Raw genomic sequence first — 25,181 nt, forward strand, 5'->3', positions numbered from 1 at the left:
GGCTCACTCTCTGCTCCTCAGCTCCCAAATCAACAAGCCCAGTGCATGAGGACAGACAGGAGCCACAGCCCACCCAGCTGGACATCAGGAAAAAGAAATTGCTGGAAATTCTCTAGAGAGCCATGAGGGGGAAAAAGAGAAGCAATCAGCACAGCTAATGAGCTGGCAGCAAGGGTTGGCAGAAGAATAAACCACATACCTCGATAGTCAAACGTCACCACGTGGTACCCCAGGGAGCTGAGGACCTGCAAGGCAGAGAAACACAGAACCCATTACAGAGTCCTGCACACCAGCCATGCTCCTGCATCAGGCCAAGGTGCAGGCATTCATTTTATAAAATTATTGACATGCTAAATGGCCAATTTACAGCTTTTCAATGTAGCAGGCACAGAGCTTTCCAAGCACTAATCTCAGCCCACTGGTTTTACTCCATTTGTTTCCTGGACCTCATATCAGGCTACCTAAGATGTTGATTATTCCTTTAACAGCTTTGACCTTAAGATCTGCAAATATCCTACTGTTTCCCCTACAAAGACTTTCATGTTTTCCAGTGAAAGAGTACAACTGTTTCAATTACGTTACTCAAATTGGCATAAATATAAGAACAACATACAGGAACCCGTGGCAGAAGGCTTAAATGTATAACTTAAAAATGTGCAGTTGCTCTATTATAAATATTCATGTTATAGCCAATGGTAGTCCTAAAAGTAAGGATTTACTTACTTAAAAGTACGTAAAACCACTCAATGTTAGACCAACTTGCTTGGAAAAAGTGCCTTGGTAAAAACAATACAAGCATTCCAAGCTACCATTGTTTGATAGGAACCTAAAAGCTCTGTGGTAGACAAAAAAATCAACAAAAAGTTACAAAATGATTAAAATGTTTCTCTTGTGGTCTATGTATGATACATGATTTTTTAGAAAGCAACATTAGTATTATGCTATACTCTAAAGAGGAAATATAAAACCAACACCCTTTCTAGTGGTACTGGGAGTATTGTAGCCTACAAATGAAATTACACCTGTCAGCTGAGCATTACTTATAGCACAGTTTTAAGAGATTACATGTATTGGGTAGATTTATAAACAATTAAACATTTCCCAACCACTTTGAGGCACACAGTATCAAGTGGAGCTCACACAGACAAATGACTGGAAAGGGACAGAGCACTTCCATTGTCCCACCAGACAAATCAGCTGTTTCCAATGGAATCACTAAATGACATTTTTATAAATTCACTCACACATTGAATTCCCTGAAGATGAAGTTTCTTCCTGAAAAGTTTTTTTTTTTTTTTTTAAGCTTTACAATGTGATTTTACTGCTAAGATATCATATACAATCTCACCTTTTCCAGGCCATTAAAAATTATTTAATCTGTTGAGAGTTCACCTGTCTTCTATACATGTTTTATGTGTTGGCTGCATTGAAGGCCTATTAAAAGCACCAGCAAAAAGGACAGCATCCCAAAGCTGGTTCATTCTGCTGGAATAAACACAAACCTGGAGTTTCTGGAGTGGTTCTGCTAAGCCCACGTGTGTGTTCACTGACTGAAAAAGGCAAACCAAGCAGCTTGTCTGGATGTTCTCAGAAGCAAAGAATAGCAGACCCAGGAACAGAAACCTTGGGGTTTGGGAAACTGTGTTCTCTGTCTATGTACACAGAAACACACCAAGTCTGTGTATTCTGAAGTACTCCTACTCTTGTCCATCAAAATCAAAACCAACTCCTCTGCCTGTCTTGGCCAGCACAAAATGCATCACAGCACAGGCTGGTTCCAAGAAAAATGACAAAATAAATCATACATGACAGTCTCCTCAACCAATTTTCTGAAAATTAGCTAATATTTTTTTTATTCTTAAAGGAAATGAAGTATCACCTGCCTTCTTGGGGTTGCTAAACACTATTTTCTAAGCCATCTGAATTTAAAAGATTTTGCAGCAGGGGATCTTGCATTGAATTGCAATATAGCTTCATGAGTGCCAACATTGACACAAATAAAGAGAAGAACAGACTCAGACCTCTCTGAAATGAACCAACAAAAACAATTATGTCTCTCTTAGAAACATGTGATTTGAGACCAAGAAACTGTGTGGGGGAATTTCAGCCAAAAGAGAGTTTAATAAAGTAAATTACCCCAAAAATCATTAGACAAAACACTCAAAGCAGCTGTGTTCTCATATAACTCACACCATAGTGCTACACCTGGGGAATTCATTGGGTTTTCTACAAAACCTTCTGCACTTGAAATGGCACCACTGATACAAATGCACTGTGCCTTGAGGAAAGGGGAAATCCAGGCTGAATGCTCTTAAATGGTACCTTAAATTAGTACACTAATCAATCAAATTGGGGCTGTAATTAAATAAAACTCTTGATTTTTCCCAGAAACTGTCTTGGTTAGCCTAGCTGGAGCTGGCAGTTAACAACAGCAAATAAAAAACCTTTCAAAGATCTTTGAAGATGGGAGGAGTGTGCTTGCTCACAACTTACAGAGCCTTTTCCCTTACAGGCTTCCCTTGGAGGGACACTGAGAGCCCCAAGGGCTGTGCCTGTGGGCTGTTTGAGCACTCTCCTCAGCTCTGTGCACACCTGAGGTGTTAATGCAGCTGTCACCCACTCTCCAGCTCTTTGGAAAGCTGTTTTTTAATGTAGCTCTTTGGACAACCTCCTTTTACAAGGCAGCCTCTTACCTTGTAAAGCTCCACCCGGTGATCCCCTCCTCTATCGATGAAGAAAAAAGGAGAGAAAAAAGAAACATTAAACAACCAAACAAAAAGAAACAAACACATTAAAAAACCCCCAAACCAACCACATTTGAGTGTTTAAGTTTCCAGAAACATATTTCCCAATTGCCTCAGGCAATCTAACAAAAACATGCCCAACATAAGAAACACCATAAATGCTTTGTCACAGGCTTCAAGGAGACAGCCAGGCTCTGTTGAGCTATGCAGGACACAATTCTGAAGTCAACTTCTCCATGTAAATCTTGCCTCACAGCAGGTAAAAATGAACTTTTCAACCCACCCTGCTGTCTGCCTTTTCCAAAGCCTGTAATACATCCAGAACAGCCTGTCCCTTTTTGCTCTGCCTACCCTGATCTCTTGCCACAAGTGCTGCCCCAGCCAGTAGCCCTGATTCTCATAAAGTTTGATGCTGCCACCAGAAATAATGACATTAAGCCAAGCAGGTGGATTTTACATTTCCTCACCTGGCTCCAAGCAGAGGGAAAGAAGGGACATGTGCAAAAAAGTGAGCAGAGAAAAGCAGAACTGAAAACTGTAAAGTCCAGGGGAAGAATCTGCTTTTATTTATAAATATAAACTGAAACCTAGACAACAGAAAGGAATATGAGTGTGCCATTACACACCTTAAAATACATGCACAACATGACATGGCTAATCCACACTCAAACTTCAGTCTAGTATTGGTATTATAGTAAATGTACACTTGCATTTATGAAAACTCTAGAAATTTCATACTGTGACTGGCTTGGTCAGTGTAGACTCTAAACCAAAATTTAGAACACATGCACTTGCCTACCTACCAAAGCTGTCAGCTCCAACCATGCTAGAAAACACCTAATCCAGTCAAAAACACTGTGGGCAAAATGCAAGGGGTTGCTTGTAAGTCATTTTGAATCATACAAGCCTGAAGATGATGATCCACTTGCTTGAAAAGTCACTTTCCACATGCACACCTTTGTGCTTTTCCATGCTTTCCTTGAAGTGTAACAGAGGAATTTTCTTAAAGGGATTGAGTACACAACATTTCTGCCTCAGCCCCAGATCACTCAAGCCAAACCAGGAGGCCAAGGCAGTGCATTTCACTCATGGTTAATGCAGCCTGCAGCAGGAAAGCAACCCTGGGACAAGCAACTGAATGTGCAGCACAGAAACAAACATACAGCAGCACACATTAAATCTGAAATGGCAAAGCCAAGAACACCTCCAGAGCACAGAGTGAAATGGGAAATATGTAACTGAGCCCTAGCTCAGTCCTTTATCCCAGCAGCACTTGGGGGAGTTGAGAAGGAAATTTAATCAATACACTAAAAGATACTGGCCCCAAACAGCCACCATTAAGCTGCAGGAAGTTTCCCTTAAGCTTCCCTTAGTATCATTTGCTACACCCAATCAAGGCAAAAAATAAAAAATGAAGAAATGTCTGAAAAACAATGCAACAATTTGATTAAACCTTGCAATGCATCAGCACAAGAAGGCAAGGGCAGTTTGCAAAATAACCCCATCTGTTAATGCATTTCCTGGGTTGCAGCACACACCTTCCACACTGTGCCCTTGTGCCAAGAAAAGCACAGTGCTGAGACAAGAATTGGTGTGAAAAATGTTAGCAAACCTTCACTAGCAGCACAGCTAAAAGTGTTTCTTTACATCATGGAACTTGTTTTCTTGCAATGTTGCTGCTCTTGCAAAGTATCTATGGGCAGACATCATCTTCAAAAGAAGATGCAACCAAGAAAAAACATCCCACTCAAAATCCAGCAGGGGATTGATACTCTTTTGTAAAATGCATAGTTTTAGGAGAAGAGACCATGTTCAAAGAAACAAACAAAAGCACTGTAACATGTGGAGAGGTGGCAGGAAGAACATGATCCTGAGAAATATCTTCACACTGCATTAATGGTTTTTAGCATCCAGCAACAAAGTACAGAGAACTGATCTACTACTTTAGCCAATAAACAGTCAACTATAAAATTACAAGTTTTAGAAGTGCTCCTGGTCCAGACAAATGTCCTGGACAGATGCAATAATGAAACAAGATCAGCACATAACCTTCCTCTTTCCTTCTGATTTTCCTTCCTCAGAATGTGTTAATTACTACAATAAACTCACAAAAGGAACTGGAAGGTTTATTTAATGCCTGTGAGTCACATATGCAGAAGCACTAATACCATCCTCTGTCTCAATTCAGAAAATTTCTGTATTATACAGAAAAGAAGACTTTCCAAGACCTGATTCAGGAAGGGTCTCAGCCTCCTGGCTTCTAGCAGAGGATACAAGGTAAACTATAATATCAGATATCTCTGATAACTGCAATAAATCCATTCCCACATTCAATACTGGAGAGGGATCATTCCATAAAACGTATGTGCCTTCTTTTAAAAGGAGAAGCACCAAATTAATTTTAGATTTTATTTTGGTTTTAATCATAGAATAGTTTGGGCTGGAGGAGACCTTCAAAGGCCATCCAGTCCAATCCCCTGCAACAAGCAGGGACATCTTCAACTAGATCAGTTTGCTCAGATCTCCATCCAGCCTGACCTTGAATGTTTCCAGGGGTGGTGCCTCTGCCACCTCTCTGGACAACCTGTTCCAGTGTTTGACCACCACCCTCATTGTGAACAATTTAACAATTTCTTCCCTGTATGTGATGTAAATCAACCCTCTTTTAATTTAAAATTATTATCCCTTGTCCTGTCACTACAGCCCCTAAGGAGTTTTTCTTGTCTTTCTGAAGGTGCTGAAGCTGTGACGAGCCAGGAAAACACATCCTGAACCAAAGCCAGCAGTGTTTTGTGCCTCACCTTGTCCCTGCATTGCCGTGCAGGTAAAGGATCACAGGGTGGGTGGAGCCCAAAGCCTCTTCAAACCAGGGCTGGTCCTTCCCTCGGGCATTCTTCCACAAGGCTGCAGGGACTGTGTGCCTGTGGACAGAAGGAAAATCTGCACTGTCCTGCTGCTCCTCACAACCCCCGTGTCTGCCACTAGAACTCTGAGATTTTCTGTTCAACTCCTTCACTCAGGACTACACACCTCACACACACTGTTCATAAAACTGTCCTGATTAGCTGAAAAATTAGCTTTTCAAATTGAAAAAGGCAGTGGCTACACTTATTTCTACATTTTCACCTCCACCATCACTGCCTTCAAAATGCAGAGCTGTCTGTGCAAGGCATCAAACTTCAAAGGCACAATTACTGAACTTTCTGCTGCTCTGGCAAAATAATCACAGTTCCTCAGCTTTTATGGCACTTAATCACTTCAATTAACATAACTTATATACCATAAACAAGATTCGCTGCTAGGTCAGCAGATGTACAGAGTAATCAAAGCCAGTTGGGCTTGGAAAGAATGTTCAGTGATTAAGAAGCATATCTGCCTTTACAGGCAATCTGAGGAAAAGGAGGAGCCCAGGCTCTGAGGAGAAGATAAAATGTTTTCAGGCACAAGGTTCTTGAAGGTGTAACATTTTAGCTGCAAAAGTTACAATCTACAAGAGGCAGGAATTTAACTCACAGCAGTTCTTCTGCAGATAATGTACCTATGTGGCCTGTGAGAAAGAATTCAACACTGGAGGAACAGAAAGAGGAATGACAGACTGAATAGAAGGTAGGTAATTAAACTGGATAATTAAAATACAAACACAAAGCAAGGACGTGCCCACAACCATGTGAGTTGTTGAGAAGGGGGCTGGCTTAGAGCCATCAGAAGTGACTTAAACACTCTCATGCCTTTTTACCTGAAAGGCAGACAAGCTTGCACCTACCACAGCAATCCTCCCCAGATGTAAAGCTCAGAGCACACAGAGGAAAACAATGTAAAAAGTCAATTTGCTTGCATGCAGCCAGCAGACACCAAGGTCTTGAAGAGGTAAAAAGCCTCAGTAACTGTGAGACTCAAAAATTCAACTGTTCTGCCCCAAGACTTTTGCAAACTTAGAAACAAAGCAGGCTGAGGACTTTGTTTCACAAATGTACCAAACACGAGACCTTGCACTGGCTTTTAAAAGCAAGGTTCCAAACTTCTGTGAAAATCTTCCATAAATATCCAGATAAATGACAGCCTCTGAATTGCCACCACAAGCTGGAAGTTCTGTTTTAGCAAAGATAGAATTTTAATTGTCCAAGTGAAGAATCAAAGCACTACTTATCAGCCTATCCTGGAAAGACTGAAGTTTTCAAGTTTCTAAACATACCTTTCACTAAAATTTACTTAAAGGAAAGAAAATGTCCTAATGACAATAATAAGAATATCTCTATCCCATTTAAAGGTTATGTACCTTTATCTCTATCCCATTTAAAGGTTATGTACCTATGCTGAAGAGAAAATCTCTACTGCATTAAAGGACTCATTTAAGTTGCACACACAGCTGAAAACTCCAAATCCTGCCCTTCACAGACTGAACATCACTGTCTGTATCAAGGGAACAACCCCTCCCTCCATACCTGACACAATCCAGGGTAACAAGGTGCTAAAATGAATTGTCCTTACCTGGGCCCAGAAAATCATCACTGAGAGAAAGAAATGACAAATGAGCTCTGACACTGTCACTTGTTTTGTGAAGAGTGTAAACTGTGTGTTCCGTTCTCACCCACTCTCCAAATCTTACATATGTTTTATGAGCAGAATTTTCTTCCTCCTACTCTGAACACTTTGATCTGTTTTCCTATCTTCCCCCACATGTATTTTGCAAAACAAAACACAGAATCAGAGTTGAATGACAAAACATCTAACTCCATGGGTCTGGTCTGATCTGGAGGCAGGATCTTTGTGGTGATGCAGACCTGTAAACTTTAGAATTCCAAATTTTGATGTTTCTCTGAATGCCCAGGTTGTCTGACTGTGTTTTGTGCATTGCTGATCCCAGGTCAGATGAGCCCCAGAGATTTGCATACTTTTCAACATGGACTCGGTCACTTGGCAGAGGAAAATACAAACATCCACAAATGAGAGCATGCACAGCAAAAAGACTGAATAGGCAGCATCTAGAACAAAGAGAAGGATAAAGATGCATAGCACATACTGCACAGAACTGCATTCCTTACCAGACTCCAATGGTTACATCCTCCTCTGGCTGCAAATAATAATTACAGGTGTGGTTTAAACCTTGATCCTGTGGCCTTTTCAAGTCAATGAAATATGGGACCCTCACTGAAATGAAGAGAGAAAGAAAGAAAAAGAAAAAAAGAAGCATTTTAATTTTATTTTCTCACAAAACTGCTTAACCAAAGCACTGGAGGGTTGTACTAGCTGGGAAGACCTTTTTGTGTAAAAGGAATAATTTGTTACAGCTGTGATTTAAAAATGAACAGCAAAGAGAGCAATGTAAGAAGACACAGGCAACCACCAAAAACACAGGGAACAGGCTAAAATTAAGAGAAGGCGGGGAAGACAAAGCTTCCTTTGACAAGCATTTAACCATCTCTGTCCAGTCTGCTTTATAGATCTCTGCTGCTGATTTGGATTCAGTCTTTTCCCATAAAATGGAGCTCCACTACAGCAGAACCAGGAACTCTGTCTCCCTGAGATTTAGTGGTACAGCAATTAACACACCAAAGCTTTTGTTCTACTGACACAAAAGCAATACTGCTAATGGTGACAGCCAAATCTCACTTCACTTACCCTCTCAAAAACTGTTAAACATCCCACAGACATAAAAACCAATGCAGACAAGAGCCAATGTTAACCTGACAAATGTGGGCCCTCAGACTGCAAATCTTTATCTGTGCAAGTGTCTGCTCTCATGCAAAAGCAGATGGGAGAGTCCCAGACAAGCCATGCAGGGCACCACCACCTGCTGCATCCCATGAGGGCTGTGGATCCTCCAAGAAGACAGCAGCTTGTGCAGTCAAGGTCTGGACAGGCACCCAAGTCACTCCCACCAGTGCTCTGGGAACGTCATGCAACTTCTCTGTGCCTTTGTGGTGGTCTAACATCAGCCAGAAATTCAGATCCTTTGTGTCCCCAACTCCAGAACCCCAGGGGTTGTCCTCGAGTCTCTCCAGGTGCCTTTTGCTGGAGACTCCAAAAAGGACCATTTTCTCCCACTCTCCATGCTACTCATGACTATCCACCTCCAGGGCAGGTTTCTGGACAATTTCCCTAGAAATCTCTGTCCTGACTCTAAACACATTGTAGACCATACTGGGGAAATCTGGCAAGCACAGCAACAAGAACATGCTACAGGACAATTATTTTGGTCACTTGTCAATAAGCAGAAGCAGGAACTTCAGTGAGACCTAACAAAGCTCTGTAAAAGCAAAATCACTGGAGTCTGCACTATTCAGGTTATGTGGCTGTCAGTTCTGACAATCAAAGCATAAGAGCTGCCCTGCACATGTGCACACTTCACAGCAACCACGGCCCAAGGTGTGAGAACATACAAAGCATGCAGTCAAAATTAGACAAGTTATGTAAAATACAATGTATCCATAGTTGGTCCTTCTAGCTTTGACAGAGAGGAAGATATTTTTCAAAATTTCATTATAAAATACAAGTAAGGTTAAGTGCAAATTTAGATTGCTGGGTTTAATTTCAATTCCTTGCTGTCTACTCATGCAACTGTGAGGAACCCCTCAGAGAAACACAGCTGACATCTTTTGGCTGAAAACTGGCTTTGGTTTGGTCACTCTATTTATATAAAGACATGCTACACCAACCACACAGAATGCTTTCCAAACCACAGTCTGGGGAGGTTTACAACCTGTGAAAGTTCATGTCCTTCACAAGCTGCTCAGATGCAGGGTGAAAGTGAAGGCAAACAAACTCCCCTTGTCCCCTCAGCCACTGAGTCACTTACCAAAGTTTAGGAAGACCAGCTTTGCCTGAATAGCAGGGCAAAGTTTCACTAGAAATGGGATGGCTATGTACACTCCCAGCAGCCAGAGTATCACCTTCCTCAATCGAAACCATAATCCGTATCGCCTGGATAAAAGAAAAATAAAATATAGAAAGACAGAGCTGAATACAGCAAAATTTTTATGGAGCAATTTTCACAATGATCTGTGCTTGGTGGTTTTGAAAATCTGGTCATTTACACTTTAAACAAAAGCTAATTTCAAACAGTTTGTGTAGCCTCAGTCGTTTGAGAGAAGCAGAAGTAACCAAAATACCAGCTGATGACATGCAGCTTAGAAAAAGGGAATAGAAACTCCCTACTGATTACATTTTAAAAGACTCTGTAACAAGAGCTTTTCTTCCTGCTAACTTAACAGATTTCAGAATCTCTAGAATGCATATCACATGTTCATCTCCAAAAAGCAGCCCAATCATACTTACATTTACATCACTATCAGATTTTGTTCAGTTCGATTTTCACATATTTTGAGGAAATAATGTGTAATGAGACTGATAAAGTTACACATTATCTCATGTGGACTGAGCAGACATTCTGCTTTGTCCAGCTAAAAGGATTACCTCTCAATGCCCTAAAAAGCAAACCCTTCTAAGTTATAAAATATAATACATTTCATAAACTGCAGCATTATTCTCTAAGAATTGCCCCACTCAATTTTCTCTAGAGTATTCTTATTAGGAAGAATAAGCTACAAAAAAAAAAAAAAAAAAAAAAAAAAAAAAAAAAAAAAAAAAAAAAAAAAAAAAAAAAAAAAAAAAAAAAAAAAAAAAAAAAAAAAAAAAAGAGAAAAATCCTAACCAACAACAAAAAAAAAAACAAAAAAAAAATCAAGTAACACACAGCAGCTAGTCAAGTGACATATCTCAAAATTCCCTTTATTGTATCAGAATAACTACCAAATGCACATTCATATGTGTGTTTATATATGCACATATGTTTACATAAAGGCTTTCTCAACCAGCCCTGCAATCAAGAACTAAAATCCATGGGAAGCCTTCAGGCAACACAATTTCTGTTCCTTTTCAGCAGACAGTCTTTTGCAAGAATCATGTTCCATGCCAGTGAGCAAACAGTTCTCAGTGTTGGGAACTGCAGGCTACTGAAATCAGAGAACAATCTTTCCAAAAGCCATGAAATTATTCATCTCCCATTTGGCAATTCTTGGAGCTGACAAGCTAAACTTGCTCTAGACTGAGCTAAGAGGGTTTAGCCACTGTCAAATAGAGAACCTAAAGACCTGGTTTTTACACATTTGTACAAGAAAAATGAGTGTAGAGATAGAACTGGGTTGGAAATAGTTTAATCATGTACCAAAATTTTCCAAATCTCGATAGCCTTTGTGGTCCAAAAGCCAAGACTTTCAGGAACACTTTTTCAGCACAGCAAAAATGGAGATGTTCCAATCTCCCCCTAAGTTTTTGGCATGACTGCTAAGGTGCTCACAGGGAAGAAGATATCCTGTTATTCATCCAAAATCTGCCTTCACCACCCTACCACATGCCTACAAGTGCCTGTGTGCCTCCTCTCACCCTGGAACCACATTCTGGACTTCAGAAACACATGCTACCAAAATTAAAGCCCTTTTCCTCACAAGCTAAAACAATTGTTATTTTTCCAAAGGGGGAAAAATATATTACTAAGTCACTGTCACCCAGCTGTGGCTGCAACAAGCCCACGTTGAAAAGTTCAACAGATTTTTATACTTCCCACAGCAAATTTGACAATGAAGAGGTAAAGAACTCCATCAAGGCTTCCAGTGACATTTCCACACCTCAAGCCCAGTTTCCTAAAGTAAGAAAAGCAAAACCAGCAAAGGACTAGCAGAGGAAATGATACAAAATGGGATTTAGAAGAACAGAAATGAGTACCCAAGCCTCAGACCGACCCACCTATGCCCACAACTTTGGGAAAAAAACCCACACAACATTTTGTTTGGGCTAATCACTGAGCTGACCAATGCTCCCTACTCTCAGATTAAACCCAGCTTTCCACTACATCAGCACTTACCACCTATTTTCATAGCTGGAATGGATTTGTGGAAGACAAAGGGAGATCACTAAAGGATAACTGACACTTAACTGCTGAGCAACTGAAATGTAACTCAGCTCTCTTCATTGAGAAAAGTGTGAGATTTTGTTAAAACACTTTGTCTAGTTATTTTTTCACTTAGATCTACTCCCATTTATCTCTCCTTATTGGCAAAAAGGGGAGTGGTTAAAGTTAAAAGGGGAGGAAACTCATTTTGGAGTGTCCATGCCTTCAAATGCCTTAAACCAAGGCACTGTGTCCTCACCAGCTTCCCAGAGTACAGGTGAGCAGCCAGGCAGGATGGGGCTTCCCAGCAAGTTTTCCTGCCTGGGGTTCAGATCCTGCAGCAGCCAAAGGAGCTGTGCCAGGGGAATTTTGCATATGCCAGGATTTCATTCCTACAGAATAAAACCCCCACTCGCTTAGGAAGACAACAGAGCCAGGTCTTAACTCCTGCAGGCACAACCAGAGCACATCAAAACAGGGGCAAAGCACTTCCCAGAGCCCAGGCACAAGCTGGAACCAGGAACAGAAAACACTCAGGAGAACATTTGTCCAGGTAACACTGTCAGAGCTCAGGAATTATTCCAGTTTCTCCTTTTTGGAGCCTGAACTGAGGCATCCCTTTCTTTGCTCCCATGGCCCATGTCAGATGCTAATCAGCAATGTGACATTTACACCTCATCTCCAGGGAGATGTCTACTTACAATGTAACCAGGGCAAAGCTTCCATCCACCAGACAGCTTTTCTCCTGATAAATCCAAGAATATATGCTGAAGTACAGACATTATAAAATTATCAGGTAAATCTTCAGTGAGTTATTTAGCTAAATTAAACTCCTATTGCTTGGTAGAAAAGCTATTTCAGGAAATATTTGTCCTGCAAAAGGAAATTTTGGTGTGCTCAGGCAAAAGCAACATACTTGTCACCACCTTTTCACCAGAAAACTCAGCAGGTCTTAGTTGGAAAATACAAGTGATGTAGAAAATAAAAAGCTGCAAACTGAAGATATTTAAGAATATCAGAAATTTATTTCCTGGAACAATAAAAATGTGTAAAAGAACCTCAAAACAACAAAACATCTCACAGAACACCCAACAATAAAACAAAATCCCCATCATCACATTTTGCCCCCTGCATTTACCAAAGTTTTTTTCCCAACATCTGGGTTCTGTCCAAACACAGAGAAAACATGAAGTGGTTTTTGCTTCATGCATTTTCCTGAAGTGAACATGGAAAAGCACATTCCCTCTCCAGACATACCTCAGTCTGACAGAAGGAAATCTTCCCTGGAAGTGAGACATCAGAATCAGAAGGTTTTCCTCATAGCTTCCACCTGGATGAAGGTCCCACATTCACCCAGAACAAGCACATTCTGTATTTGGGCTGGCAAGGAGAAGCTGGGGGTCCTCTCATGACAGCTGCCCCTGAGTGCAGCCCCCTCCTCTCCAGCAAACCTGGGAGGTTTCATGAACAATGTCCAATCACCAGAATCCTGTGCCATGCTCTGGCATCCAGATTCAGATGGAAATAATTTCTGCTGCAGATCATCTCAATCATTTCTACACTGGGAGTGCTTCCATTAGCATCTCCTGATCAGATGTGCTAGCAGGGTGAAAGGGCAGGCCAAGGGTGAAACAAGAGACTAAAACTGATCCTGTAGCAGAGCAAGGACAACATTTATCAGAAACACACACAGGCTGTGCTTGCAGTCCCTAAAGGATCTACAGATAAATGCACCCACAGCCCACCGTGCCCTTTGTGATCTGCCTGGGACAGGAGTGAAACAAAACTGCTGCAGACACCAGAGCACGAGGCTCTGCTTGTTCAGTAGTGACAGGGAATGCTGTCACTCTGGAGTCCCTCATGTCCCCAGCTCTCCAAACTGCAAACAGCAGAGCTCTCCCAGCAGGAACCCAGAGCACAGGATGTGGAAAGCAAAGACCTTGAGCACACAAGTGACAGAAGTGACTTTATGGGCGGTAGAGGAAAAAACCAAAATACATGGCATAACAAGAACTGTCACAGACAACTTTTATGAAAAATCCTTTCTTTAAAATCTTTCCTCCTGAGAAGCTAAGAAGCCGCAGGAACAAAATGTAAACAATAGTTATCTGCTGCTGTGGAATGCAACAGGTGCATCTGTGATTGGTCTCGTAGAGTTGTTTATAATTAATGGCCAATCACAGCCCAGCTGGCTTGGACTCTCTGTCCGAGACAGAAACTTTTGTTAGCATTCTTTGCTACTCTATTCTTAGCTGGCCTTCTGATGAAACCTTTTCTTCTATTCTTTTAGTGTAGTTTTAATGTAATATATATCATAAAATAACAAATCAGCCTTCTGAAACATGGAGTCAGATTCTGCTGTCATCACTGTAGCATCTAAAATGTTCATCACTTGATTTAAAATAAGCATTTTAAATCAGAGACTGTTTTAGTCATGTTACAGATACATGGAGAGCAAAGAGGCTACAGAAGATCCCAAGAAGTCACCCTGTCCCTTCTCCTCCTCCTAGCAAAGACAGACTACCTTACACAGCTGTCCCCTTAATTCCTCCCACAAACACTTGGCAAACTGTGACAGCCCACGCTTCACAACCTCCCTCTGGTGACCCAGAGCCGAGCTGAATGGGCTAAAATTTGCCAGGTTCAGGCAACAAATCAGACTGGCTGCATTCTCACTGAGCAGTGATTTCTCACAGAAAATAAGAAGGCTCCCAGAAGACAAACAAAGCTGAATGATTTGCCCACTAGGCAGAAACAGAAAAAGCTACCCAAACATCCCAATCTGGCTAAAGCTGCTAAATGCTCCTATTTACATCAATGGAAAAGAGGGAGAGAGGGGGGAATAAAACACTAAGCAAGCCTTCTTAAATATTTGCTTTAAAAACTAGGATGATGCAAAGTATTCAAAGCCCCCATCAGCAGAGACCCAACCCTGGAAAAGCTACAGCACTCCATAGTCTGACTGTACCCAGAAGCAAAGATTTGGGATGTTCTGCTATTCCTCTTTAAATTAAAAGACAAATTAAAGGAATAATTGGCTTAATAAGGTGGGGGAAAGGCAACAAATGTAAAGCCTATGGGTTTTCATTAAAAAATAACCAAAAAGACAAAAGAAAAGCAAGCTGAGCTTTTTGATAATCTCTTTAAACATGCAAGCTCTACCTTCAAGTTTCTCACAATATTGTGACAACTTATTTTGTCAACAGACACACCACCATCAGTGATGGAAAGTAAAGGTGTCCTAACAGAGGAAAAACTTCAAAACCGAGAAATGACAAGATGTCAATACACCCATAAAACTTTGAATTTCCTGTCAAATGATAACAAACAATTCTAACAATAAAAAACACTGCTGGCTACTGAAGTCTATTCTTCTTTGCTACTATTATAGAAAAGACTGTAAATCAAAGAACTACAATCAATCAAAGAAAAGACTATCAATCAAAGACTACAATTAAAAGACTACTGATGCTGCTTTCAGTTAGGCCCTCTGGAACTTCTATCATCTTTAAAAATCCCCCCACATCACCTGCAGTCAGAGAAATCACCTCAGTTCACTTGACAAGCTCTCCATGAGTAAACTATGCAGTTTACCCCACCTTCCATTCACTCCCACACCTATGCAGCCTGAAGCTGGCACTGGTTAGTGGGGCCACAAAGAGAAGTTCATTGTAGAAAAGACCAAACCCTGTATCTGCATTGTAACAGATAAATGCAAACACACATAAAATTAGCCTTTTAAATAGGTAAATTTGTGGAGATGGATGTGGTAGAAATACCTAAGAAGGTTCCAAAGAAGGAGCCCTCAGGACCAGCTTACAGAGATTGTACAACTGCTGCCTCAGACACATTCCTTTCCCTCCTTTATTGCAAACTATCTATTCCCACAAAGCCTACAAACCATCTCCTTTTGGCTGGGCTAATATCTTCACTGTTGTTCCACCCACCTGAATGCAGGTGAGGTTGGAAACTTTAAGCTCCCAAATTCCCCCACTTCACTACCTCATTCCCCTCTTACAACCCAGATTATCACAGACTGCTTTTCTGTGCCTCATTCTGATTAATATCAAGTGGTTAAGCATTAACTTAAAACACTAAACAGCAAGAAGGAAGCCATCTAGCTAGTCATGAATTTAGCTCTGTTCTTCCAAGAGATATAAGTGCAAAGTAAAGGAAAGCATTTCAATTAATTTTTTTCAGGAGGGGACACCAAGCTCCAGCTATTGAGACCCTCACAACCACATTTCAGCTTGGAGAAGAAAAGATCAGGGTAGGACCTGAAAGACTCAAAATTCTGATGCATCAAGTGGGGGGAAATGTGGCATCAGCACTCAGGGTGAGAGGAAAGCTCTGCTGAGCAGGTCGATAGCACTGAAATGCCAGCAAAGGTTATGCCAGGACTCAGAGCGCTGCAGGAAAAAACAGAAACAAAAACAAGCCCATGAAGGGAGGGAAAGGCAAGTGTACAGCATTAATGAGCAGAAATAACAGAGCAGCTTGCAGGTAATGTATGGGTCTTTGTCCATGGAACACACTTGCAAAAAGCAGAATAAATTAAGCAAGGGAGGGAAAGGCTCTCACAAGCATTTAACAGGACAGGGATATGGGACATTAACTTTTCCCCCATCAGCACCCCATCCCTTCCCAATGCCAGGGCTTGGGTTCTCCTCCTCACAACCACTGTCTAAGCTGACTACCCTAAATGCAGTAATAACACAGCTTGTCTGATTAAATCACTATGCATTGGCACATCCTTTGAAGTACAGGAGCTCAGAACATCAGTCTTGATAACTCAACATTCCAATTGCATGAAATCTACATGTTTCACAGAGCAGGAGACAAGAATGGGCTGAACATTTGGCAACACAGCACCAATTTATTTTAAATGTATGCTGACAGCATGGCCTAAGCAGCAACTATGTTATTTCTCAATGCTTGGGTACAGTGGTATTACCATTAGCGTGAACTGCATGTGACAAGATTAACCTGAAAGCTACATTTTAAAAAGGAAGGGGCAGATGCTACTGTCATTTTAAGTACGTAGCAAACAACAAATAATTAAACCCTCAGCAACAGAACAATTGATTTTTGGGACAGAAAAGCAGGCTTGGGGATTCGGGTTTTAAGGTTGTTGACTTTTCCTGAATGCATTTTCTGCAACAGCCACTTAGTCTGTGCCCAAACCTTTCTGGTATGAGCCCTTGTTGAAATTCTAAGGACATGCTTTCTCCAGAGCTCACCAGCAATGCTGCTGACACTAATCAAATCTGAAGTCACCCACATTAGATTTTAGTCGAGCTTGGCATTGAGATACAACAAGTACACTCCCTCCACAGTGTTTACCAGATTCTTAAGTTTTTTACTCATTTCACAGCTGACAGCTGGTTTATACTGAAGGCACAGCCCTCTCACTACTCTGTGAGCTGAGGATCTCATTAGTTGTCTGCTAATGAAAGAGGAAAAACTAGAACATAAACACCAAACGACTGAAACAGAACTGGAAGTGGAAAACAGAAGCTTGAGAGCAGCCGAGTCTGGAAATTCTCATTTCTCCCAAGCACACTCACCTCCATGGGGAGGAGAATCAAGGTGCACAAGCAGAGTTCAAGAGCAGAACTGGTTCAGACACATAATGCTCCAGCACAGCTCCTAACCTGCATTTAAAGCCATTTGCCTGCTGAATGCATATCATAATTGAGGCAGCACACAGTACAGCCAAGCCAATTCCCCCACCACCAATTACCCATTGTTAAAGTGCTCTAAACCCCACAGACCTGCATGAGTGTGTTAACCTTGCAGCAAGAACAAGAACTCAGGTTCACTCTTTGTTCTTGTGGATACATCTGAGGGAACAGATCTGTATTTCCAAGCAGCACAACTTGGTAAGCATGAAATCACATTTTCACATAGCAGTTCTTGTGAGGCAGCCACACAGCCTGAGAATTACCACTAGCAGCAGGCTCTGTGGCTCTGGCTTTCATCTAAATCACCTGAGCAAAAGATTCATTTGTGTATTGTAGACATTTTTCCTTCCAAACACATGAAAATGGTCATCTTATACTTTACAGCTGAAAAAAAAGCTCTACTTTTGCTGGCAGAGATCAGAAGCCATTCCTTCTGAGAAGCCTGAAGAAAAAGAATGTTTTTGTGTTAGCAGTGATACTGCCACCTTTTAGATTCAGAACACATCGTTAGCAATACATTTTGATTACAATAGACCAACTGTTCCCCGTTGGAAGCATACAAGCAAACAAGAACATTAAACAATGCCAAAACATTACATATGCTGACTGTCAGCCCAGCACAGTTACATTCAGCTGGTAGTCACAGTGTCCTCTGTAATTGTGACCCGTTTAAAAAGGGAGGCTTAACAAACACTGCATGGCCATAAAACAACAGCCAGAGTTAAAGAACAGATGTATGAGCAGATACAGAACTGCTGTTGGCCCTGACATACTTTGAACAGGGGGCATTTTGCATATAGGCAGGCAGAATAATCTCTGTTCATCTGTGCTTTATTCAGCTCTAGCTATTATCTTGTTGGGGAAAGAACTCCCAAATGACAAAGGCTTAAAAAAATTAAGGACAATTAAAACTAAAGCCATTGCTAACACTACAAAACCTTCAAGAATCAACCCAGAAAACACAAACTCCAAGGTGAAGACCAGGTGTTGGAGTTTTTACGTAACTGCAGGGAAACAAAACAGTTCCACAGAATATTCCCAGTTGGAAGGGACCCACAAGGATCATCAAGTCCAACTCCTGAGCAAATGGCCCACAGAGGGACTGAACCCTCTGTCATTAGCACCATGCTCTGACCAGCTGTGCTAAGCAGCACTTGCACATCAGCCTGCCAAAGTTTAAAATGAAATGTGGTCCCTACTCTGGTAGTGAAAGGGGAAAATAATGTTTTATAAGAGACAGCACAAGACTATTGGAAACTGAAAGCAAAGGTCAGTCACTGCATTTCTGCTGGGTTTGCAAGAACAAGAGAAAGGGCTATTTCCAATGACTGTGTGCAATTCACAGTTTTCACATTCAGCAGTATAAAACTTGCATTGTCAGCTTTATTCCTGCTTCCTGAAGCTGCTCTGAAACTAATCAAAACTTTACAAAAAGTGAAATCAGACTGCTTTAAGAGAGAAAAGAGTGCCAGGCTTCCCTTTCTGAGCATTGTAAGAAGTCTTAACATCTATTCAGTTCTCCAACACCTTGAACACACTTTGCTCCACAAGCAAGGATGCTGCAGCCTGGGAGCCCTGACTCCAAGTTTCCAGTTTACATCATCCTCATTAGTGCAGGCTCCTCTGTCTCAGAATAGTCACCCCAGGGGAAACTTTACTGCCAGGGGAAGGGAAACCAGGCTCTGGAGAGGGTAAATGCATTTTCTGTACTCTGCTCTGAGCTTGCACAATGCCACTGAAGAGTACCCTTCCAAAAGGGTTTCTTCAGTTATTCACATATTCTTCGGTTTATTCATTTCTTCAGCTATGCCACATGAAATCCTTTATTCTGCACACTTTTAGTAAAAAGGGAGAGGAGACTTCATGTGACCTTATGGCCCTTATTACTCAACACTAATCTCTTTTTCAAGAGGAATTAACAACCACTTTAAGTGGGTACAAATTGGACATATAGTTTTGAAGAAGGGCAGCCATGGGACTTATCTCAAATATTTTCAAGTGTTTGTGTTTTAAAGTTAATCTTCTAGTCTAACAATCTTTTCTATTGCTCTATTTCTCAGTTAGAGTTACACTCTTGAAATAAATCTGGGTTAAATAAACACTTTGATTTGGAAAGCAAATAGTCATGGTTCCTGTTAGCTCAGTGAATGATCAAGGCATGTGATAGAGTCTAAAATTAGGAAATTCTGTTTGAAAGTTTGAATTGCCTTCAATGTGAAAGAGGCAGATTTCTGGAGCCAAGTGTTGCACTAGAGAGAGAGAGAAGGAAGGAGATGTGTGCCAGGAAGGCAAAAGTGCACAGCCTAGGTGGCAGCCTCCCTGTCTGGCTAAGGGATATTCAGGGACACATGACAGCTTGCAGAGGTGACTTACCTAGCACAGCTTCACCCTCTGCCACCATTCCTATCCCTGTCACAACCCCTACCCTCTCTCCCCACCATCCTGCCAGCTTTGCTTGTGTCCTGGTGACCTTTTCACTATTTGGCTATCTGCTCTGAACTGCTGACTTCCCCATCCATCAGCCCTCATCAATCCTCTCCTCCTCCCATGTTTATCAATAGTAACTGATAACCAACTCATCCTTGGGATGATTATATACAAAATTACACACCTTTGAACTCAAGGATCAATCCCACTCCAATTTCCCAGTTGTTTCTCTCTCCATTGAGCCAATTTTCAATAGAGATATCACGCTTTCCATTAGCCGTGCAAGCAATGTCAATAAAACTACAGTACAAAGTCAAGTGCTCTGGAGAAACAATTTTACTGCTGATACTTTGATCAACCAGGTTGTAATCTTGACAAACCTGTTGCATTTTACAGTGTCCTTCCACAGGACAGATCTACTTTCATTAGTATATATATATTTAGCTGTTAAATCTTCTTCCACTGAATTTCAAATTAACTCTTGCAATTTAAATTGCACTGACTCCACCTCAGGCTAATGGCTTTAAAGTCTCCTAGGTCTCCTGTTACCCTTTTAATACAGCTGAAGCACTTTCTTTTAATCTTCTTGTGGTACTGATTCAGTCACAGCTACATTAACATAGTGCTCTCACATTACATCCTTAGTAAACTTCCCTTGCTTGCAGTCTCTCACTCACTCCCCATGCCAGAAGCCAGCTGCTGCTGGAGCTCCAACAGGACACAGCACAGCTACCCAATGAGCTCACAAAACCCCAGGTTTTATAGGGAAATTGCTGTAGAATGCACTAATTTCACATCCTGATATGATTTACCAAAATAATCTGCCCTGCCCTTCATGCCCAGGAGGATAAAGTAACTTGGCTGCAGCCTCCTAAGCAGGCACTGCTCCTTTCCAAGGAGCCCAGACCCAGCTGGCAGCACTCTTCAAATACAGCAAAAGTCCTGCTGGGGTACACCAGGCCCTTGAACATGGAGCAGAAAGGGGATTCTGGAGAGGAAATGATGTCACCATCATTAGTTTTAATAAAAACACCCCAACATTGTTTTCACCAAAAATAAATGCATCTACGTTGCACCCTGGAGAGAACCTACAGATCCACTGCAGCGACCTGTGACTGCCTCTGCAGAGAACTTGATTTCTGGCACAGCAGCCACATTCCAGAAAGGACAGAAGAGAAGGTGACAATGCTGGGAAGACCCTGATGTCCACAGGCACCTTCACTCCAGAGATGACAGGGAAGCCCTGTTGGTCCCAGGAGTTACCAAACCCGAGGGAAGTTTAGGGATACTCAGACAAGTAGAGGCGATTCATACATCTCCCAAGCAGAAAGCAAAGTAGCAGCAATTAGCAATACCATGGTAATTATTAATTCAGACACAAGCCATCAAAGCAGAGCAACTGAACCCAGGGGCAAGGATGATGTCAGAAATATTGCACTGCAAGGAAATCAGGAGTTTAGGGAGACCAACACCAAACCAGAGGGCAAACTCTCTTCAGCCTGAACATTCCTGCTTGAGCAGAGGTCTCTGAGGAAACTGCTCAGACACAACAGAGCAGATGCAGCAGAAAAAATGCTGTGCTCTATTACAGAAAATCCAGAGAGGCTCATGGTACACTGGATGCAAAGACAGAAATTTTAGGTCATACAGAGAGACCTGCAGGAGGATGCTGAGTCTCAAGGGATGTTTAAGAGAGTAAACCACACCTAGTTAACACTAAAAAAAAAACCTCCCAAGTCAGTGATGAAAATGGTGAAAAAAAGATAGGCTGTAACAGTAACACACTGAGGCACAGAACTGCTACATGTCAACATTATAACTTCACAAATCTTTAAATTAAAAAATATATGAAATTAAAACAACCCACAATAATAAAACAAATAATTCCCCACATTGCAGGGAATATTGCTATTTTTGCCAAATGACTAATGTGTCATTGAGAAAGAGTGAGGAGAAGATGAGCACAAGGAAAGAGAATTATAATGGCTGGAAAAGATGAGCAAACTGGGAAGATGCTGCAGAGAACGAATACCTAATGCCCCAGATTGGTAACCTGGGAGAAATTCAGAGGCATTCCCCAGCCTTAAGCTGCCAAAATGGCTGACAATGCACAGGACAAAACAGGAGGCAGAGCTACTGTGATACCCTTCAAATAAATAATTAAAAAAAAAAAAAAGAAGACATAAAGGTGGAAAAAGTTACACAATCCTATTTTTGACATATCTGAGCAAAATATTACAGTGCATGCTCTTCAAGAGAACTGCAACAAAAAAAAAAGGCAAACAAAAAACCCCAACACAACCAAAACCAAAAAAGAGCCCCACACACTAAAAAAAATCCTCACACAAAGGAAACTGTTTTTTCATATTTTACCCATTGGAGGGACTGTGATTCAACCTGTATTTACTATGAAAGAAAGAACAGGCAAGCAACTGGAAACCATTTCACAGCTCCTTTGTGAACTCTGCTCAAGAAAAACTGAAATAGAGGCAGTTACCAGTAGGAAGGTGGAATTGGTGAAAAAGCAGCATGATTGATGAAATATCTCTATGCAGGCAGCCTCCTTCCTCTTTTGAAAGCCCTGACAAGTAACTGGTTTAACCTGAACACAGTAATTAAGAGAGACAATGGCATAAAATTCACTTGAGGAAAAAAACCCCTTAAATATATTGATGAAAACTTGCAGGAGAACAATTCAAGTATTTGTCATCTGTGCTACAATGGAACAGACTGGAATAATCATAAAAGACTCTGCAAATGCTTCTAAAGAAGTAACATCAGGAGAAAGGGGGCTAGGTCTAGAGATGTAAGGATGGGGCACAGAGAGGACAGAGGGGCAGATATTGGAGATGGCCAAGCTTTCTGTCAGAGGGAAGGTACCACTGGTTAAATCCAAGGAGCCATGGGAATACATGAAGCACTTCAGCTGCTGGGGCAGGATGGCACCAAGGGTCACCACACATCGCATTTGTCACACTCGAGCACACTCGGTGTTCCAGGGAAATTCAGCTGCATCAGAGGGGACGAGCAGAGAGCCTACTGCACCCTCTTCCCTTCAGCACCTCCCTGCATGCTCACAAAACACCCAGGAAATGCTCCACAACAGACAGGAACAAGGCTGACTGCAGTGGAACTGAAACTACATCCAACTGCAGTGTCAGCCCAAAAATACCCAGCTTGTGGGGTGCACAGGCTGGACAGGCACTGGAAGGGTCCCAAAACTTCCCCTGGCAGGGACTTGTGCCAGCATCAAGGGTGTAAAGGTACCAGGGACAGCTGAAGGGACAGCAGCTTCTCCAGCTATCAAGGAACAAAGCTCACACACATGGGATTTGGAGCACTTCACTGCTCCACAGCATGGAGAGAGACAGGAACAAGTTCTAACATTGGTAGCAAATCTAGAATAACTGTAGAATAATGGCAAAATTCACACCTCAAGTCTATAGTCTGACTATTGATTGGGATTGAATGAGGATCAGATAACCATGAGGTCACAGAAGGGAAGGGTAACATGCATGTGACCTTTTATCACCAGGATCAGGGTTCAGCAGAAATGAGATAGGAGAATTTGCTCTGGTATCTAATGTCAGTATTAAGCTCATTTGATTTTCTCTATTCTCTGTACTCCCACATAAAGGTTTTCCACATCCATGGCTGCTCAAACACATTTCCTCAGAACATCACAGCCACCAAGCACAAAAATGAGTCACAGCAAGTACCCAAAACACAATGCCACCCTAATATCCATCTAGCACTTCCAACACTGGCACCTGGAAAATGCCTCACAACAGAAATATTAGAGGAATGGCCATCCACACAAAACATACATACCAGGAAAAGCAAGCACTGCTTATTATTAAAACCAATAATGCAGTAAATAAAGAAATTATTTCAGACAAAACAGCTCCTTTAAAAAGACAATCATGCACTTTTAAAGGCACAACTTGTAAAGTGCTTAGGTAAACATCATAGTAGATATTATTGCTATCTATAGAAGAAAATGGAAATACCTGTATTTGTTAATTTCTGGTTGTAAACCACTTAAGGAAAGCCACACTGACTGCACTATGCACTAGCCAAAGCCACATAAATTTTATTTATCAGATATCCATCTCCATTACACTCTGAAGCCCATGCACACACTTTCTGTAACAGAGCAGTTGCCAGTCAAAATGCACAGCCACCTCTTTAGAGTGAGTTTCAGCTCCTGGATGAATGAGCACATTGTGATGCTATGACTGAACAAAAAACTGAGGGGCAAACACAGTGCTGGTAAAAGTTCAAAAATACTGCTGTAAGAACAAACTGCTGCTGGTACCGAGCCAGCTCTGTATCCCATAAACATCACCTGGGGTGCTGTTTAGCCTTTGCTGAGGAGCTGGATGTGAGCAGGAGAAGGGCACACAGCAGCAGCCTCCTGGTCACTGCTGCAGTTGCAGGCACAGCTGCCTCTGCAGCTCCCTCTCCCCGTGCTCCTGACCCATGGAATATGGCACAGGATCAGCCCTTGGCTGCACAACCACACAGCCACTGGGCACTGGTTTGCCTTCCCAGCCAGGGGCTTGTATGGTTCACAAATAAGAGGTGGAAACCCACAGGATGAAGCCAGACATATGTGCTGCTTCCCCAAGCCAGCAGCACGAAATGCAGCCAGCCCAACTTCCCCTTTAACACAGCATCCATGAGTTGATTTTAACTCTTTCATCAAGGAGCAAGCTAAGAACAGTCTGGTACAAATCACCAATTTCAGATGTTATGGCACCTCCACCTCCACCTCAGGAACCTTGCAGCTGAATTTTCACCTCACAGTTTGGGCAAGCTGGGGAGTAAAATTGATATAACCCATTGAAAACAACAACCAAGGACTACTTGACTACTTTTATTCCCAGCAGTATAAGGAATGCTGCAATAACAGCATGACCTTGCATATTAAAATATAATGATCTAGATGGTGTAACAGCAACTTGTTGGCCACATAACTGACCACAACTGCCCTGGGGAGGTCACTGCATGCATTGCCCCATGTTCTTCCTTAAACACTCCCTGCTGTCCACCAAAGGTGGGATATGGAGCTAAAGGCTGTCTGACCTGACTCAGGGTGATTGTTCTGGATAAGAACCTTATCTCTGGGCATCATAACTTCTTCTGCCTGGACCTCCCCTTCCTGCACGCCCAGATTCAGCAGTGTGTTTGTTGTCCCATAAAAAACACTGTTGGAAGGTACTGGCAGACAGAGACACTTTGCCTGCAAGCCACTGTCTGAAGGCTCACAAGGTGAGGAAAGTCAGAGAAGGGCCACTGAAAGTCAGTAAGGAAGGTAGGCAACACAGGACAGCATGAAAGGAAAAAAAACAAAACATCACAGATATTTGAAAATGTGGAAAAGGAAAAGCCAGCTTCAAACAAGATTCTCCTACAATGTCACGAGTTTGAGAAACA

The 25,181-nt window shown here is 41.8% G+C and overlaps 1 protein-coding gene across 1 annotated transcript in view; it reads right to left on the reverse strand.

The window, feature by feature from the left end:
- ABHD12 (abhydrolase domain containing 12, lysophospholipase) overlaps positions 1-25,181 on the reverse strand; it is a 33,957-nt gene that overhangs the window by 6,784 nt on the left and 1,992 nt on the right. Inside the window, exons 2-6 of the mRNA XM_058801842.1 lie at positions 9,541-9,665; positions 7,787-7,892; positions 5,546-5,665; positions 2,694-2,724; positions 200-245 (exon numbers count right to left, since the gene is read on the reverse strand). Of these exons, the coding sequence (XP_058657825.1) occupies positions 200-245; positions 2,694-2,724; positions 5,546-5,665; positions 7,787-7,892; positions 9,541-9,665 (428 nt within the window). The remainder of the gene's footprint in view (positions 1-199; positions 246-2,693; positions 2,725-5,545; positions 5,666-7,786; positions 7,893-9,540; positions 9,666-25,181) is intronic.

Source organism: Ammospiza caudacuta, chromosome 3 (assembly GCF_027887145.1).
Source record: "Ammospiza caudacuta isolate bAmmCau1 chromosome 3, bAmmCau1.pri, whole genome shotgun sequence".
NCBI classification, from domain to species: domain Eukaryota; kingdom Metazoa; phylum Chordata; class Aves; order Passeriformes; family Passerellidae; genus Ammospiza; species Ammospiza caudacuta.